This window comes from Myxine glutinosa, chromosome 6 (assembly GCF_964187855.1).
Source record: "Myxine glutinosa chromosome 6, kmMyxGlut1.1, whole genome shotgun sequence".
Lineage (NCBI taxonomy): Eukaryota > Metazoa > Chordata > Myxini > Myxiniformes > Myxinidae > Myxine > Myxine glutinosa.
Window position 1 is genome coordinate 39,023,566 of NC_136266.1, and position 17,624 is coordinate 39,041,189.

At 47.2% G+C, this 17,624-nt stretch overlaps 1 protein-coding gene across 30 annotated transcripts in view; it reads right to left on the bottom strand.

Annotated features, from left to right (window-relative positions):
- The window catches only part of LOC137429699 (transcription factor 12-like), a 386,392-nt gene that overhangs the window by 279,945 nt on the left and 88,823 nt on the right, over positions 1-17,624 (bottom strand). For 4 of the 30 annotated variants that reach the window (XM_078779752.1, XM_078779740.1, XM_078779742.1 and 1 more), the window contains exon 1: positions 3,297-3,522. The exons of 19 other annotated variants lie outside the window; for them this stretch is intronic. In XM_078779752.1, the coding sequence (XP_078635878.1) occupies positions 3,297-3,449 (153 nt within the window). In that variant the 5' untranslated portion in view covers positions 3,450-3,522. Of the gene's footprint in view, positions 1-3,296; positions 3,527-17,624 lie in introns of those variants that run through there. 7 more of the 30 variants (XM_078779757.1, XM_078779749.1, XM_078779739.1 and 4 more) reach the window with 5 other exon arrangements.

The window sequence follows — 17,624 nt, forward strand, 5'->3', positions numbered from 1 at the left end:
CATAACAATACATGAAAACAACAATTGCAAAAAGACAAGAATCAATAGGGAAATATTTAAAGCAAAAGGAGGGAGAAGGAGAAGAGTTAGTCAGGGGTTAAATGCTGTGGGTTGAATGTTGAATGCAGTGTTGAACAGGTGGGTCTTTAGTGAGGTTTTGAATGTGGTGAGTGAGGAGGAGTCTCTGATGGTGTGAGGTAGTGAGTTCCAGAGGGTGGGAGCAGCGATGGAGAAGGACCTGTCCCCCCAGGATCTGAATTTGGTCCGGATGGAGTGGGTCAGGAGGTTGGTACCAGCAGAGCGGAGGTTGTGGGTTGGAGTGTGTCTGGAGAGGAGGTCAGCCAGGTAGGATGGGGCCAAGTTATGGAGGGCTTTGTATGTCAAGAGGAGGATTTTGTACTGGATTCTCTGGGGGATGGGGAGCCAGTGAAGCTTGTAAAGGACGGGGGTGATGTGGTCACGGGTCCGGGAATGGGTGAGTAGACGGGCAGCGGAGTTCTGAATGTATTGGAGTTTATTGGTGATTTTTTAGGGTGAACCATAGAGGAGGCTATTGCAGTAGTCCAGACGGGAGGTGATGAAGGCGTGGATGAGGGTTTCTGCAGCCGTGGAGGAGAGGGATGAGCGGAGATGGGCAATGTTTTTCAGGTGAAAGAAGGCTGACTTTGTGATCTGTTTAGTGTATTTGTCGAAGGAAAGGGTTTGGTCAAAGATGACGCCAAGATTCCGGATGTGAGGGGAGGTGGATACTGGGATACCGTCGATGTTGAGGGCAAAGTTATGGGTGGATTTTGTGAGCGTTTTTGGGCCAATGATGATTATTTCAGATTTATCACAGTTAAGCTTGAGGAAGTTGATTTGAAGCCAGGATTTTATTTCAGTGATGCAGTTTGTCAGGATAGAGTGGGTGTCGGTGGAGACGGACTTGGTGGAGATGAAAAGCTGGATGTCATCGGCGAAGCAGTGGAATTGGAGACCATGACGGCGGATTAAGTGACCGAGGGGGGACAGGTAAAGGATGAAGAGGAGGGGGCCAAGAACTGAACCTTGGGGGACACCTTGGGGGAGGGGAGCAGTGGGGGATTTGCAGTTATTGATGGAGATGAACTGGCGTCTGTCAGAGAGGTATGATTTAATCCAAGAGAGGGCAGTGCCGGTAACGTTAAAGGTGGATTCAAGTCGGGTGAGGAGGATGGTGTGATCGATGGTGTCAAAGGCAGCGCTGAGGTCGAGGAGGACGAGAATGTTGAGGTTGCCAGCGTCAGAGGAGAGGAGAAGGTCGTTGGTGATTTTGAGGAGAGCAGTTTCAGTACTGTGGTTGGAGCGGAATCCGGATTGGAATGTTTCATACAGGTTATTGGCAGAGAGATGATGTTTGAGTTGAGTGGCTACAGCGCGTTCCAAAACTTTTGACAGAAAGGGTAGGTTGGAGATGGGTCTGAAGTTGTTTAGGGTGTCAGGGTTTAGACCAGGTTTTTTTAGAATGGGGGTAACAGCAGCAATTTTGAGGGAAGGTGGGACGATGCCTGTGAAGGTGAGCAGAGTAATGAAGGAGTGAAGGTGAGCAGAGAGTCTTGATTTTGGCAGTTTAACCATAAGAGGGTTGCAGGCAGATCTTGTGCGACCTGTAGGAATATTTGCGGGACAGAGCCCAGAGAGAGCTGGGGGGGCAAGGCCAGAGAGGAGTCGGTAGAAGACGGAAAGACCACGAACCTGCCTGCGGTGAGTGAGTGAGAGGCCCTTGGAGTTAGCTTCATCGTGGGAGATTCCAATGATTCTGAATGCTTTGCTTTCAACAGCGTGAAGACGAGCTAGGTGTGAGGCAGAAGCACCAGCCCAGAGGGGAGAGCAGTATTCCATTGAGCTGCGGATGAAAGCCTTGTACGTGGTGAGGAGCTCAGGTGTGCCAAGGAAGGACTTCGCACGACGGAGGATGCCCAGTCGGCGACTAGCTTTGGAGGCCAGATTTGAAATGTGGTTTTCCCAGGAAAGATCATGGCAGATAGTGAGACCCAAAAGTTTGAGTGACAGAACTTCTTGGAGAGGATTATTCAGAAAGTAGATGGGAGGGTTGCCCAGTCGGTCTTTTCGGAGAGACATCGTAAGAGTGTGAGATTTGTCAGGATTGAAAGACATGTTCCACTTGTTTGCCCAGTCTGTTATTTTGTCCAGGTCTGCAGAGAGTGAGGAGGCTGCAGACTGCCGATCTGAGGGATGAAGAATGGAGCGACAGAGAGTAGAGTCATCAGCAAAGAGATAGAGAGGATTTTCAAGAGAGTCGGAGAGATCATTGATGAAGACCAGAAAAAGCACAGGGCCCAGAACACTGCCTTGGGGAACTCCAGCCTGAACTGGAAGAGGAGATGAGAGAAACACATTCAGGGCCACACGTTGACTACGACTAGAGAGGCAGACCGCCAGCCATGCGTGGAGATTTCCATGGATACCAACAGAGGAGAGTTTGGTGAGCAGAGCGGGGTGCCAGACCGTATCGAAGGCACGTGATGTCAAGGGAGACAGCTCTAATTTCCTGTTTGGCATTGAGGACCTCCATCCATTGCTGAGAAAGCAGTAGCAGCATGTCCAGAGTAGAGTGACCAGGTCTGAAACCAAATTGATGATCAGAGATCAAGCCATTGGAGAAGAGGAAAGATTTCATATCTGAAGCAATGATGGATTCCATGACTTTACTGATAATTGAGAGAAGGCTGATTGGTCTGTAGTTGCTGGGATCTGTTTTTTCTTGAGCAGTTTTTGCTTGAGCAGCAGCTTGAGCAGCCTGCATGAAAAGCAGCCCAAACGCTTTCACTTTGATCACTCAATTTCATCAATGGATAATTGCTAATGTCATACCAATCATTATTTGATCTCACATACCTTAGAATATATGCCAATGTATACATATACACAAAGAATATATATTAGGGGGTGCTTACCTTAATTCGTTGTGTAGGGGTGCTTAACTTAATTCTTTGTGTATATATATTGTTACAGACGCGGTTGTGGATGTTGGTTTACCGAGCGGTTTGGTATGACCGCGTCTGCACGTTTACCCGATTACACTCGAACGTTGACTAAGTCGCGCTATGCTAAATCAATGAAGGAAAAGGACACAACGGCTGGGTTAAAATGACACGACAACAAGGGTTCAGTTCTCAAGACCTCCGGAGGAGGTTATAATATTGCGGAAGGTCAGATTACAGGGATGAGAGAGACAGCATAGTAAGGTAGGCACTTAATTACGGTCTTATAATAGCCCCGACAGACGACAGATAAACAGGACAAAACTGACTCACACGGGGATTGATGGCAAGGAAAGCGGGTAGTCGATCGCTCAAGGTGCACCTTGGCTCAGGGACAGAATCGACCCGGTCCGGTCCAGTAGATGCGGGGAGGTCGCTCAGCGCTCGGAGGTCGCGACTTGTCTCTTCTTCAAGCTCGGGGCGCATCTGATCTCACATCCGGTAAGTCGCTGCGTATATCCGGCGGGGAGTGACACGCCCTCGGCTCGTTAGCTCCGCCCCAGATGGAATCGGCCCGTTGCTTCTCATTGGGTGCGGGGGTTACCGGCTCCGCCCTTGACGAGGGGCCGACAGGCAGCCCCTTCGTGGTAACCCCGTCGGCGCACATGGGTAATGGCGGCTAACCGAGCCGGAGTGAGGACGCACACTCCCCGCGCCGCGCCGCGCCCCTCTGTTGTTGTAGTTGTAGTTGTTGTGGTTGTTGCATGGGGAAGATGGGAGGAGGTATGGGAAGGTCCTAAACTCACTACTGGTGCCATACAATCACATTCTGGTGCAACGAAGAGTCAGAATTAATGGAAACGAGTCCTTAACTGACATAGACTAAGAATAACTAGCAAGATGTCCGAAAGTTGTCTACGTGAGATGCGGTGGACCTGGGCACGACATTTAATGGGGGAAAAAGGGGAAGGTCGGTTCTACAGAGTGTTATTTACAGGCAATGGGACTAGGGAATGGGGGATTGGGGATAGTTGGGGAGTATTGGGGAAATAGGGGAATATTTACAAGCGGATATGGAGGCCAAATGCCATATCCGCAACAATATATATATATATATATATATATATATATACATACATACATACATATATATATATATACATACATACATACATATATATATATATACATACATACATACATATATATATATACATACATATATATATATATATATATATATATATATATATATATATATATATATATATATATATATACACACCGTAGTAACTAAATCGGCACTCAATAGAGTGCATACATCGGCCAGGCTGAATCGTTTACGTTTTGTATCCCAATGATAGGCCGGATTTGGATTCCGACCTGAACCAAAATCTAATTGGCTTGTTCTTGTCATCTAACCAATTCATCCACCAAGTTTTGTCACAATCTATTCACAACTTTTTGAAATATCATGCTACACAGTATATCGTTTTTGGCCCCATCTCTCAATGGTGAAGAATCACTTATAAAAATTAAATAAATGCTCGTATCCGCATCCGAATCTGGTTCTTCTCACAGCTACCTCCCATTGTCAGTACAATGCGTTTTTTACCTGGTGACGTAACTTCATATATGATGTGTTTTAATGTGGCACTGCATTTGTCTACGTTCATATTCGTCAACCTCGTGTTTTGAACTACACATCTGATGCCACGAGGAGAGCATTGTCGCAGCATATTAGTCACATGCAGCAAGGATGTGGACCAGTGTGTGAGGGATACTTCGAAAGTTTTTTAAATATTGGAACTCAAAAAGTCATGGACTGATACTGACAAAACTTTGTGGACAGGTTGGGTATGTTACATTGTGACAAGGACAAATTGATTAGATTTTGGTGAAGATCTGAATCTGGGTACGAGAATTCTTTTTTAATTTGCAAGTGATTCTTCGCCATTGAGAGATGGGGCAAAAAACTATACATTGCATGATATCTCAAGAAGTTGTGGATGGATTCGGACAAACTTGGTGGATGAGTCGGGTAGGTGTTAAGAACAAGTCAATAGGATTTTGGAGGTCTGGTTCCAGATTCGGCCTATCAGTGGGATACAAAACGTAAACTGTTCTGCCTGGTGGAGGTATGCCCTCCACCAAGTGCCATTGTAGTCTTATGATATGTTGTGATCAATAAAATAAAATTCAAAAAAAATGACTAAAAATTAGGAGTGCCCGTTGGTTGTGAAAACAAACCAAAAGAGACAAAAGCATAGCAGTGCACTGCTGCAGTATCGTCACAAGGTGGCAGAGTACAATTAACCACATCTTTCTGATCCTCATTACCCTGCACACATGAAGTAAAAAGTGAGGTTAAGCAATTGGTTCAGTCTCTCTGTCTGTCTGTCTGTGTTTCTACAAACGCCAGAATAGAACCTTAATTCCCAAAAATTGCGGCATGTTTTGCTGATGACGAAAATACAGAAACCTCTGTATGGGTCATTACAAAAATACGGAGTTCCACGCTATACGGAAGGAGTTTCACCCATGTGGGCATGGAAAAATATCTCACTATGTCCTTCACAGTTAGTCATTTCTGGCACCCCAAACAAATTACAGATTATTGCCTTGGCTATCTCTTTGAAGGAAAAGGTAAACCATCCACTACAATCATTGCCATTGGGCTGCTTTGGCTGAAATGAGACACACACACACACACACACACACACACACACACACACACACACACACACACACACACACACACACACACACACACACACACACACACACACACACACACACACACACACACACACACACACACACACACACACACACACACACACACACACACACACATTTTAGCACTGCCCCAAGGCAAAGTAAATAATGATTAATGCTTGTTTGATCAAGGCATTAAAAAAAATTCCCTTATTGTTAGTTACACCTGGGTGTTAGTTGGTCATGAAACTGTGACTGCTAACTAACAGTGATTTCATTATCAGGAATTTGTTTCACTACATGCGCCTCGTACCAGAAATTGGACTGTATTGATTGTGAAAAAAATTAAAATAATAGCCCCGTGAGGGACTGACGGTTATTTCTCCAACAGGAAGGGTGACCAGAGACGAGACCGATAATGTGGAATTGGGTAGGACTGTTTGAATGGAATCGGCTTTGGTTAATGGGGTCATGATTGGATTTTGCCAACGCCCAGTTTAAAGTCCGTAACTTAATTTGGTGCCATAGGGGCTAGCGGATCCAGATTAGAGGTACAATCCTAGAAGACCCTGCTGCCTTCATTAGTCCTGTCAAATTTGGTTCAATTCTGGATCGTAGTTATGGAGGAGAAGAACAATATGTTTCAGTGAAAATGGCGGATCAGGGGGCAGACCACACGACAACCATTTTGTAGGAGTCAGTGCTTATTTGGAGCACAACTTTAGATCCGGGCCAGATCCTAATGTCTCAAAGCGAATTTCGTTCTAATCTGATGGTAAGTTTCAGAGGATCAAATTTGGAGAAAAATGTCCGAATTTAGGACCTCCTTTGAGGAGGCGGATCCCGATCAGGAACATTAATGCATTCTGTCAGATTTGGTTTGAATCGGCCATGTAGTTTGAGAGCAGAAGCCTTTTAGTGAAAATTAAGGATTCGGCGGTGGCCACGTGGGCCCCTTTCCGGGGGAGATACGGCCGCGGGGAGCACAACTTAAGGTTAGATCATAGTCTTGATGTCACATGGCCAGTTTGGTCTGGATCCAATTGGTATCTGAGAAGATTTTTGAATGAAATACCCAAATTAGGGGCAAACCACACTTTTATCCCCTTTTTAGGGGTGCATTGGGAAGGGAGAGCACAACCCCTCAACACTTTACTGTCCTGATGCATCATACCAAATTTGGTCTGCATTGACTGGGTAGTTGTGGAGAAGATGTTTTAGTGAACATGAGATATTTGGGGAGGGAGCCCGTGGTCCCCTTTCCAGGGGCCTTGACTATCTCTAAGAGTCAAGATTCACCGATAGATAAAAAAGACATGATTGATTCAAATTTCAGTCAAATTCAAAGTAATACAAAGAAATAGACAATCAAATACAATGCACAGATAAATAAATAAAAGCATCAAGTGAGATAAATAATACTCAGTGTGAAATGTGAGGAACATAAATGAAAAGCTGAACTTGTAAGGGATTAGGCTCCTGCAGAAAGACTATTAGTCTGAGCATAACAATAGGTTGGAAGTAGATATGATGCACACACACATAAAAATGCATTTTACGTTATTGAAAACATGAAAGATGGAAATGATACCATGTCGTCTACAAAGAGAACACTTTAGTATAATGAACAAGATAATTTGTCACTATTAGGTACACCTGTACATCCAGTAATGGTAGGACATTCAGACTAAATTTAGTGGAGGGGTTGGGTATGTGACAAGGATGAAATGGTTAGATTTTAGTGAAGATGCGGATCTAGATCTGATAATTTTTTAAGTGATTCTTCACCATTGAGAGATAGGGCCAAAACTGATAAATAGCATGATATCTCAAATAGTTGTGGACATATTCTGACAAAGCTTAGTGGATAAGTTGGGTATGTGACAAGGAAGAATATTTTTAATTTCAGTGATGATCCAAATCCGGATCTGGATCAGACAATTTGTTTCAGCGATTCTTCATCATTCAGCAATGGGGGCTAAAACCGATATATAGTAGGATATCTCAAAACATTATGGACAGATTCGGATGAAACTTGGTGGACATGCGGGTGTGTGACAAGGATGATTTTATTTTGGTGAAGATCCAAATCCGGATCCGCATCAGAGGATTATTAATTTTTAAGTGATTCTTCACCATTGAGTGATGGGGCCAAAAACGATAAATAGCATGATATTTCAAAAAGTTGTGGACACATTATGACAAAACTTGGTGGATGAGTTGGGTAAGTAACAAAAACAGAATGATTAGATTTCAGTTCAGGTTCACATCTATATCCGACCGATTGGACCAAAAGGTATGGCTCTTTCATAACGCATATCAATGGGTGAGCATGCATTTCACAATTCACATGATGAAATGAAGAATAATATGAGGGATTGGACCCTGCAAATCCACAGTTGATTTTTCCACCAGTTTTCGTGAAAAACGAAGTAAGCCGTTTTTTGTTTTGTTTTGCCGAGTCCACCATTGAAAGATGCTGGGAAATGGTATGGCCTTTGCTCTTACATTAGCGAATCAACATCACCGTTGCAAGATTGACTGTCTAGTCATATTATATCGACCAATGAGGAGCATCAGTCGCAAACATTCTCGGCCCCCCAAAAAAGTGCATTCTATTGCAGTTTCAAAGTGTTTGCCTTTTCCAGAAAGAGCTGAATAAATTCCTATTTTGTGCTGTGAAGTGGAAACTAATACCTGATGTGATGACAAAATAATAGATGATGATGCTGATTATGGTCACCGGTTATTGGTGCTTCTGAATCTGAAGATGGGCCTGATCCACTATCCAAATCACTCTCGCAGATAACTTTAGTCCATCGGCCTAAATTTAATATACTGCATATTGATAAATAAATAAATAAATAAAAATAGGACCGCGGATCCTGAAGCTCACCTGGATCAAGAGCAACATTCACAAAACCCAATCCTCCACACGTACCTCCTCCCCCCTGTACAACCACTTATACCCCGATTTTTTTAATGTCGTGTATACACTTTAATACCTCACGGGTGATGAAGGTTGTAATCACGTTTCATCAGAATTGTGTGTGTAGTTTCTGAGAAGAAAGAACATACCTATTTTGGGGGCAATCCCACCGGAAAACCTCCTTATACCCTAATTTTTTTTCTCCCTTCCCTCCCCCTCCCCTTCTCCTACCCTCACCCTACTTCCTCTCCCCTCTCTCTTCCCTGCCCTCTCCCCCTATGTTCCACCTCTCCCTCCTCTCCTTCCCTTCCCTTCCCTTCCACTCCCCTACCCATCCCTCCTTTTTCCATCCCTCCCCCCCTCCTCTTTCCATCCCTCCCCCTCTCCCCTTCCCCTCTCATCACCTTCACTTCCTTCCTCCCCTTCCCATCCCCATCACCAAATGAACCAAAATTGATGGTTTCGAAACATGCAAGAGACAATACTTGTAATAACACCCCCCATAACATTTTCCCATTGAAAAGTACACAATTATCTTATATTGGCCAATAGAGGGTGCTGTTTTTAATGAAGCATAATTAAAATGCGTATTAATAAAAAAAAACTGGTTAGTTTTGGGATTGTGGATTTTGATATTAGCACTCAGAATATTATTGACTAATGAATTAACGTGTTTCCATGTTGCCCCAAGAGGTGCGCTGCAGAAATCATTTTCTGGACACATTTTGGGGGCACGTGGTCTGTATCAGTGGGATACAAAACGTAAGCTGCTCAGCCTGGAGGAGGTATGCGCTCTACCAAGTGCTGTTCTAGTTAGAATTGTAATCACTTCGGTTACAGGCAATCCTTGATGCAGTACATAGACCACAAGAGCGTAACCTAAAGTAATTTTAACTTTCATAGTCCGAAGCAAGTCTGAAAGTGACTGGTTGAGAAGAGTGATGGAAATGAATGTAGAAGGAAGTAGAGGACGGGGAATACCGAGAAAGACTTGGCTAAAGATGGTGGAAGAAGAAATGCGGGAAAGGGGGTTAACTCTCGTAGAAGCAGAACTCCAGATCTTCAACGACAATGATCCTTGCAGAGAGAGAATCCTCAAAGTAGTCAGGCAAACCAATGATTCAATCAACTGCTTCATACAAGGAAAATAAGCAATGTGCAAAGCAGACAACCTTGCATCCAAATTTCTCCAAGAAAGATTATGGGGCTTGTACTTCCCGTGATGAAGCCACCAGGCCTTCCACTTCTCAATCTGTTACCCCAATCCTGCCACACCTTAGTCAGCCACCTCTTCAGAGGATATGGATGACCCTGCCATCCCTCATGTCACCACTTCAGAGGATGTGGACGAGCCTGCCATCCCTCAGTCTTAAGATATAGTATTGTAATAAAGTTTGTTGCATTAATATGTGCAACTTTTACATTGTAGACTAGTCTCCACTTATATTAATGGGAATACATGGGATAACTAGAACGGCACTCAGTATAGAGCATACCTCCGCCTGGTTGGCCATATCATTCAATGTTGAAGAATCACTTAAAAAATTAAATAGCTCTCATATCCGAATCCATATTCAGATCTTCACCAAAATCGAATCGATTCTTCCTTATCACACACACAACCTGTCCAACAAGTTTCGTCCAAATCCATCCATAACATTTTGAGATATCCTGCTATGTATCGTTTTTGGCCCTATCTCCCAATGGTGAAGAATCGCTTTAAAAATTCTAGTAGCCGGATCCGAATTCGGATCTTCTCCAAAATCTAATCATTTCGTCCTTGTGACATACGCTACATCTCTGCCAAATTTCGTCCTAATCCGTGCACAACTTTCTGAGATATTTTGTTCACAAACAAACAAACAAACAGACAAACATACAGGGGTGAAAACATAACCTCCATCCACCTTTGGTGGTGGAGGTAATTAAATTCGACAAACAGAAATTCACCTAACAGAAAGATTGTATGGACGTAACCCTTCTGTATATCGAGGGATTACTGTATTCCCATTAATTCTCCATAAAAGCTGGCAGTCTGGAATGTCACAATAAGTAACTTAGTATCTGGAGTTATAAAGGAATGAGTTGTTTGGCCTAATGCGAAAAGATGCACACGCAGATTGGGACAGTTCATTTCATGCATGGCTTCTTTCATAAATTGTTCTCCAGGTTGGGGTAAGACTTTTTATTTCTACATTTTTACCTCCGCCACCGAAGGTGGATGGAGGTTATGTTTTCACCCCAGTCTGTCTGTTACTTGCAAAATCGAAGATTTTTCAGGTATGTTGGTCGGTTGCGTTTGTTGTTTGTTATTCTGTCTGGCCGTCTGTTTGTTTGTTTGTTTGTTTGTTTGTTTGTTACCGACCTACAGGTCACAATTCTAAACCGATCGAGGTCATTGTAGTAAGTTGTAGTAAATTGTAGTAAGGTAGTCGTCTATTGTCGGTATCTTATGTGGACACCTCTTCAGCCAAGGGTTCAGGCATTTCGGATCGAGACATACTCTTAAGCTCCCATCTTTCTTTACACGATTACAGAGGGAAGAGCACCAATCAGTACAATAGTCCACTTTCCTGATGATACCCTGTTTTTCTATTTTCATCATTTCCTCCTTTAGCTTCCCTTTGATGTGAACACTACATTTCCTTGGTGCGTCAATCGATGCCTTTGCATCAGACTTTAGATGAAGCCTCACTTTTCCTTTTAAATTCCCAATGCAGTAAACCTGTCTGGGAAAAGCCTTTTCAAATCATCCACGGAATTCACCTTGTAGGGCTGTTCTTTGTGGCCCATTGGTTTGGGAATCCTTTATGCTGAAGGTACAGCCTTCGTCTTCCGTTGTCCAGCAATGCTGTCTATGGTGACGATGTTGAGCCGTTCACACGCCGGTAGTCCAAGTACTGCAGGTCCAGGTACTTCAACCACATAGAACATGTACTTGAACCAATCTGAGTCTTTAGACATTAGGCGAGTCGGTCGGTATCTTATGTGGTTACCGACAATAGACGAGCTGAACCCAGAATTTGCTGACGCCACAATATTCTCAAAATTAGATGCCCGGGCTGGCTATTGGGCTGTGCATCTAGATGAGGAAAGTCAGGATTTGACCACATTCTGCACACCTTTTGGGCGCTGGTGCTTCAAGAGATTGCCTTTTGGGTTTGGCTGTTCCACCAAGCCATGGACCGCATACTCGAGCAAGCACCAGGCTGTATTGGTATTGCGGCGGACACAAGCAAGGTACACGAACTCAGCGCACCAGCAGGTGGCGCGAACGTCCAGGCGGGGAACTGGAATGCATGCCCCGCCTATCGACCGACCGGCCACGCCCGGGGACGATGCGTGGCCTCGGCACATATATGCGGGCTCTAAGCTCGGGCCTGCTGCCCCACTCAGTGCTGCAGTTCGAGCTTTCATAATAAAGACTCTTGGTTTTATCAAAGGCGCAGTGGCCTACCTCTTTGGCAAGCAAGTTGTGTGCGCAGCACCACACTTCACTGGTGACCTCGACGTGATGCCGTTGCTGACCACCGAACGCGCCATGGCCAACAACGCTGTCGCGGTAAAACTCCCAGAGTTTTGGGAAGCACAGGCCGATGTGTGGTTCGTGCAGGCCGAAGCGCAATTCCAGCTTCGAGGCATAACGGCGGACGATACCCGTTACTACCACGTGGTCGCCTCCCTCGGGCCCGGCACTGCCGCCCGGGTCGTGTCCATCCTGCGGCACCCGCCGGCCGACCACAAGTACGGGGTGCTCAAACGTCTCCTCATCGCCACGTTCGGCCTCACGGAGATCGAACGGGCCGACCGCCTCCTGGACCTTCCCGAACTCGGCGACACACGACCATCCGTGCGGATGGATTATATGCTGTCGCTGTTGGGTGACCAAGCCCCTGATTTTTTATTTCGGGCACTTTTCCTACGCCAGCTACCTCTACAGGTATGCCTCGCGCTGGCCGGTTCCAACATAAGGGAACCCCGCGCCCTGGCTGTCGAGGCCGACAAGTTCTTCGCGGCTTGCGCCACGCGGTCGAGTTACGGTGCGGCAGTCGTGGTTCCCGAGGCAGATGCTACAGCGTCCCTCGTGGCCGCTGCCGCTCCCCGACCACCACCACCACCGCCGCCGAGAAAACCGCCGCCGCAAGCCTGGTGCTATTTCCACGCCAGGTTCGGCCACAAGGCCAAGAAGTGTTGCCCGCCGTGCTCGTTTGGCAGGTCAGGAAACGACCAAGCCGGCGCACGGTAGCGGCCCTGAGCGTCGGCCATTCCGGCAGCCTCCTCTTTATCACGGACACCTTGTCCGGGCACCGTTTCCTCTGCGATACAGGAGCGCAGGTAAGCGTCATCCCAGCCTACACGTCCGACAAGTGAACCGCGGGCCGGGGCCCCGCTTTGCTTGCCGCCAACGGTACACCCATCCGCACGTTCGGGAAGCGCTGCCTCTCCCTGCGGTTCAGAAGGCAGCGCTTTCAATGGTCATTCGTGACCGCTAGCGTGCCCATGGCATTGCTCGGTGCGGACTTCCTATGTGCGCACGGATTGTTGGTCGACGTAAAGCGCAGACGGCTCGTCCAGGCTGAAACCTTTAGCTCGCTCGCTTGTTCGCTGAGCAGCTCGTTGAGCGGCTCACTGAGCGGCTCACCGAGCGGCTTGCCAAGCGGCTTGCTGAACGGTTCCGTCCCGGCGAGTTTGGTTTGTACGCTTCCGGAAGCGGACGACTTTACCCGCCTCCTCGCCAGTTTCCCGGCCCTCACGCGGCCCACCTTTTCAGTGGTGGCCGTTAAGCACGGGGTGGAGCATCACATCCCCACGGTCGGGCCGCCGGTCTATGCCCGGGCACGCCGGCTCGAGCCCATGAAGCTCGTGGTGGTGAAAGCGGAGTTCGCCACGCTGGAGCGGCTGGGGATCGTGCGGCGCTCCAACAGCGCGTGGGCTTCCCCGCTGCACATCGTGCCGAAGCCCGGCAGGGGATAGCGGCCGTGTGGGGACTACCGCCGGCTCAACGATGCCACCTCCCCCGACCGCTACCCGGTCCCACACATTCAGGACTTTTCCGCCCGGTTAGCCAACACGACCGTGTTTTCGAAGGTGGACCTCATCCGGGGCTACCATCAGGTCCCCGTCCAACCGGACGACGTCCCGAAGACGGCCGTCATCACCCCTTTCGGCCTCTTCGAATTTCTAAGGATGCCCTTCGGGTTGAAGAATGCGGCTCAGGCGTTCCAGCGGCTTATGGATAGCGTCTTGCGCGACTTACCTTTCCTGTTCGTCTACCTGGACGACATCCTAGTCGCGAGCGCGTCCCGGGAGGAGCACCTGCTCCACCTCCGCACGCTTTCCGAACGCCTGGGCCAGCATGGCCTAATCATCAACCCTGCCAAGTGCCGTTTCGGTGTCACCACCATCGACTTCTTGGGGCACCGCATCACCGAGCACGGGGCCGTCCCTTTACCGGCCAAGGTGGAGGTGGTCAGGGATTTCCCGCGGCCCCGCACGATCAAGGGGCTCCAGGAGTTCCTGGGCATGGTAAACGTTTACCACCGCTTCGTGCCCCACGTCGCCCAGCTCCTCCGCCCCTTGCACGAGGCCCTCCGGGGCAAGCCGGGCAAAGGTGACATCGCATGGTCGGAGCCGATGGCCGCGGCGTTCGCAGGCGCAAAGCTGGCTCTGGCTGACGCCACCATGCTGGCGCACCCGGCACCCGACGCATCGATCGCCCTCACCACCGACGCGTCGGATTACGCGGTGGGCGCGGTGCACGAGCAACGGGTGCGTGGTGCTTGGCAACCGCTGGCATTTTTCAGCCGGCAGCTTCGCCCGCACGAAGGCCGGTACAGCACCTTCGACCGCGAGTTGCTCGGACTCCACCTGGCGGTCCGACACTTCCGCCATCTGCTGGAGGGCCGCCCGTTCACGGCCTTCATTGACCACAAGCCCCTTGTGTTCGCGATGGCCAAGGTCGATGATGTGGCAGTATCAGGCCGAACCGAAGAGGCGCATGATCGCAATCTTCTGAACCTGATGAAAGTAGCATAAAGAGAGGGTCTGGTTTTCAATTCTTTGAAATGTATCATCAAGACCGACCCTATCAACTTCTTCGGCTCGATCTACAGCAAACAAGGAATCTCACCTGATCCTGGGAAGATCTGCGACATCCGGAAGATGCCGTCACCGCAGGATAAGGAAGATTTGAACCGATTCATTGGACTGATCAACTATCTGTCACCATATATTCCCCACTTTGCTGATAAGGTGGCAACCCTCCGAGATTTACTGCAGAATGGAGTGCCATTCATGTGGCAGGAAGACCATCAGTTTGCATTTGAGTAACTGAAACAGAGTGTTGATGCAGACGCCTGTCTAACATACTATCATCATGACAAGGAGACAGTTTTGGAAGTAGATGCGTCACAGAAGGGACTGGGTGCATGCCTTTTTCAGGATGACAAGCCTGTAGATTTTGCATCACAAACTCTGACACCCACTCAGTCTGCATATTCAAACATTGAACGAGAAACTCTGGCCCTTGTTGCTGGCATACAGAAGTTCCATACTTACCTGTTTGGGAAACGCTTCAAGGTATACACAGACCACAAACCACTGGTCATGATCATCAGCAAACCGCTTCCAATCACCACTCCACGGCTCCAGCGCCTTCTTGTGAAAATCCAAGGCTACGATTTTGATCTGGAGTATAAGGCCGGCCATGAGATGATGTTATCAGACACACTGTCAAGGCTACCGAACCCAGAAAACAATCAGGAACTGCATTTGGACACACGCGCAGATGGTATTGAGCTTGATGATGTGGATGATCATCATCGCTTTGACCTCATTGATTTCAGCTCAAGGAAACAGGACCAACTCAGAGAGTGTGGAAAGGCTGATAGAACCTTTTGAGCATTGCAGCAGGTTGTTCATCGAGGGTGGCCTACTAGGATTACAGAGCTGCCTGTGGACCTACGTCCGTACTGGCCATACCGTGATGAAATTGGTATTTGTGAAGGGGTTCTATTCAAAGGTGGACAGGTACTAATTCCAGAGCAGCTACGTAAGGATATCCTCGACCAGCTCCATGAGGCGCACATGGGGATCGAAAATACGATACCAAGCTCTCACAGAACAGACAGCCATCATGACGAGCAGTAAGCAATCACCAAAGCCATGCCCCCAGACGTCACGACGCAGTACGTAGTACCAAACACAACAGTCATAACAATTGAAACTTCACCAAGTTGTAGAGGTCGTCACAATTGAGAAGTTTATTGATTTTGAGGTTAACGGTCATCTGGAGGTCAAAGGTCATCTGGAGGTCAAATTTCTAAAATCGCCATTTTTAATTGATTGACTTGAAAATTGAACAGCATTTGTATATCGAGTCAATAAATTGGAAAACCAACTATTTTTGAGATCAAAAGGTCAACCCCCTGGCATTAATTCAGCGATCGACCAGGATTCAAACCCAGGATCCTAGGATCCCAAGCTGGCACCCTAAACACTAAGCCAGCACCAGGTTCCAATTTTCATCTGAAAAATCATCAATTTTCATCCTAGTGACCCGAGCTTTGATCAAGACCGTCAATTTTGATCTTGATGAAATGGACAATTTTCTGGATCAATTGCAACCTTCTTTTCGGGGGGGGGGGGGCGGGGGAGGGGGTATTTTGCAAGTATTGTGCTCTACATGATGTATTCTTGTTATTCTCCACCGACACCCACTCTATCCTGACAAACTGCATCACTGAAATAAAATCCTGGCTTCAAATCAACTTCCTCAAGCTTAACTGTGATAAATCTGAAATAATCATCATTGGCCCAAAAACGCTCACAAAATCCACCCATAACTTTGCCCTCAACATCGACGGTATCCCAGTATCCACCTCCCCTCACATCCGGAATCTTGGCGTCATCTTTGACCAAACCCTTTCCTTCGACAAATACACTAAACAGATCACAAAGTCAGCCTTCTTTCACCTGAAAAACATTGCCCGTCTCCGCTCATCCCTCTCCTCCACGGCTGCAGAAACCCTCATCCACGCCTTCATCACCTCCCGTCTGGACTACTGCAATAGCCTCCTCTATGGTTCACCCTCAAAAATCACCAATAAACTCCAATACATTCAGAACTCCGCTGCCCGTCTACTCACCCATTCCCGGACCCGTGACCACATCACCCCCGTCCTTTACAAGCTTCACTGGCTCCCCATCCCCCAGAGAATCCAGTACAAAATCCTCCTCTTGACATACAAAGCCCTCCATAACCTGGCCCCATCCTACCTGGCTGACCTCCTCTCCAGACACACTCCCACCCGCAACCTCCGCTCTGCTGGTACCAACCTCCTGACCCCCTCCATCCGGACCAAATTCAGATCCTGGGGGGACAGGGCCTTCTCCATCGCTGCTCCCACCCTCTGGAACTCACTACCTCACACCATCAGAGACTCCTCCTCACTCACCACATTCAAAACATCACTAAAGACCCACCTGTTCAACACTGCATTCAACATTCAACCCACAGCATTTAACCCCTGACTATCTCTTCTCCTTCTCCCTCCTTTTGCTTTAAATATTTCCCTATTGATTCTTGTCTTTTTGCAATTGTTGTTTTCATGTATTGTTATGCATTATGTTTTCCACTCTGTCAAAGCGCCTTTGGGCTTCTGGAAAAGCGCTATACAAAATAAATGAATTATTATTAGGTTTACTCTCCATAAATGGAGAGTAACCTATTATTACTGCTAGAGTTTTTCTTATTATTATTATTCTTCCACCCTATTTTGCACCTCCGAAAACTTCATAATTAAGTTTCTCAGCAACCGCTGGTCGGATTGACAGGAAATTTTCATCAAATGATCGGCTAGGCTCGTAGAATTTTTTAATGCTAATGATGACGTCATAGGTCACGTGGTATGGGCGCCATCTTGTAAAACACCTTCAACTTTGCCCCTCTGTATCTCCGAAACGGCTCAATGGAAAAATTTGAGGAATGGCTCATTCTAAAGAACTCTGCAATG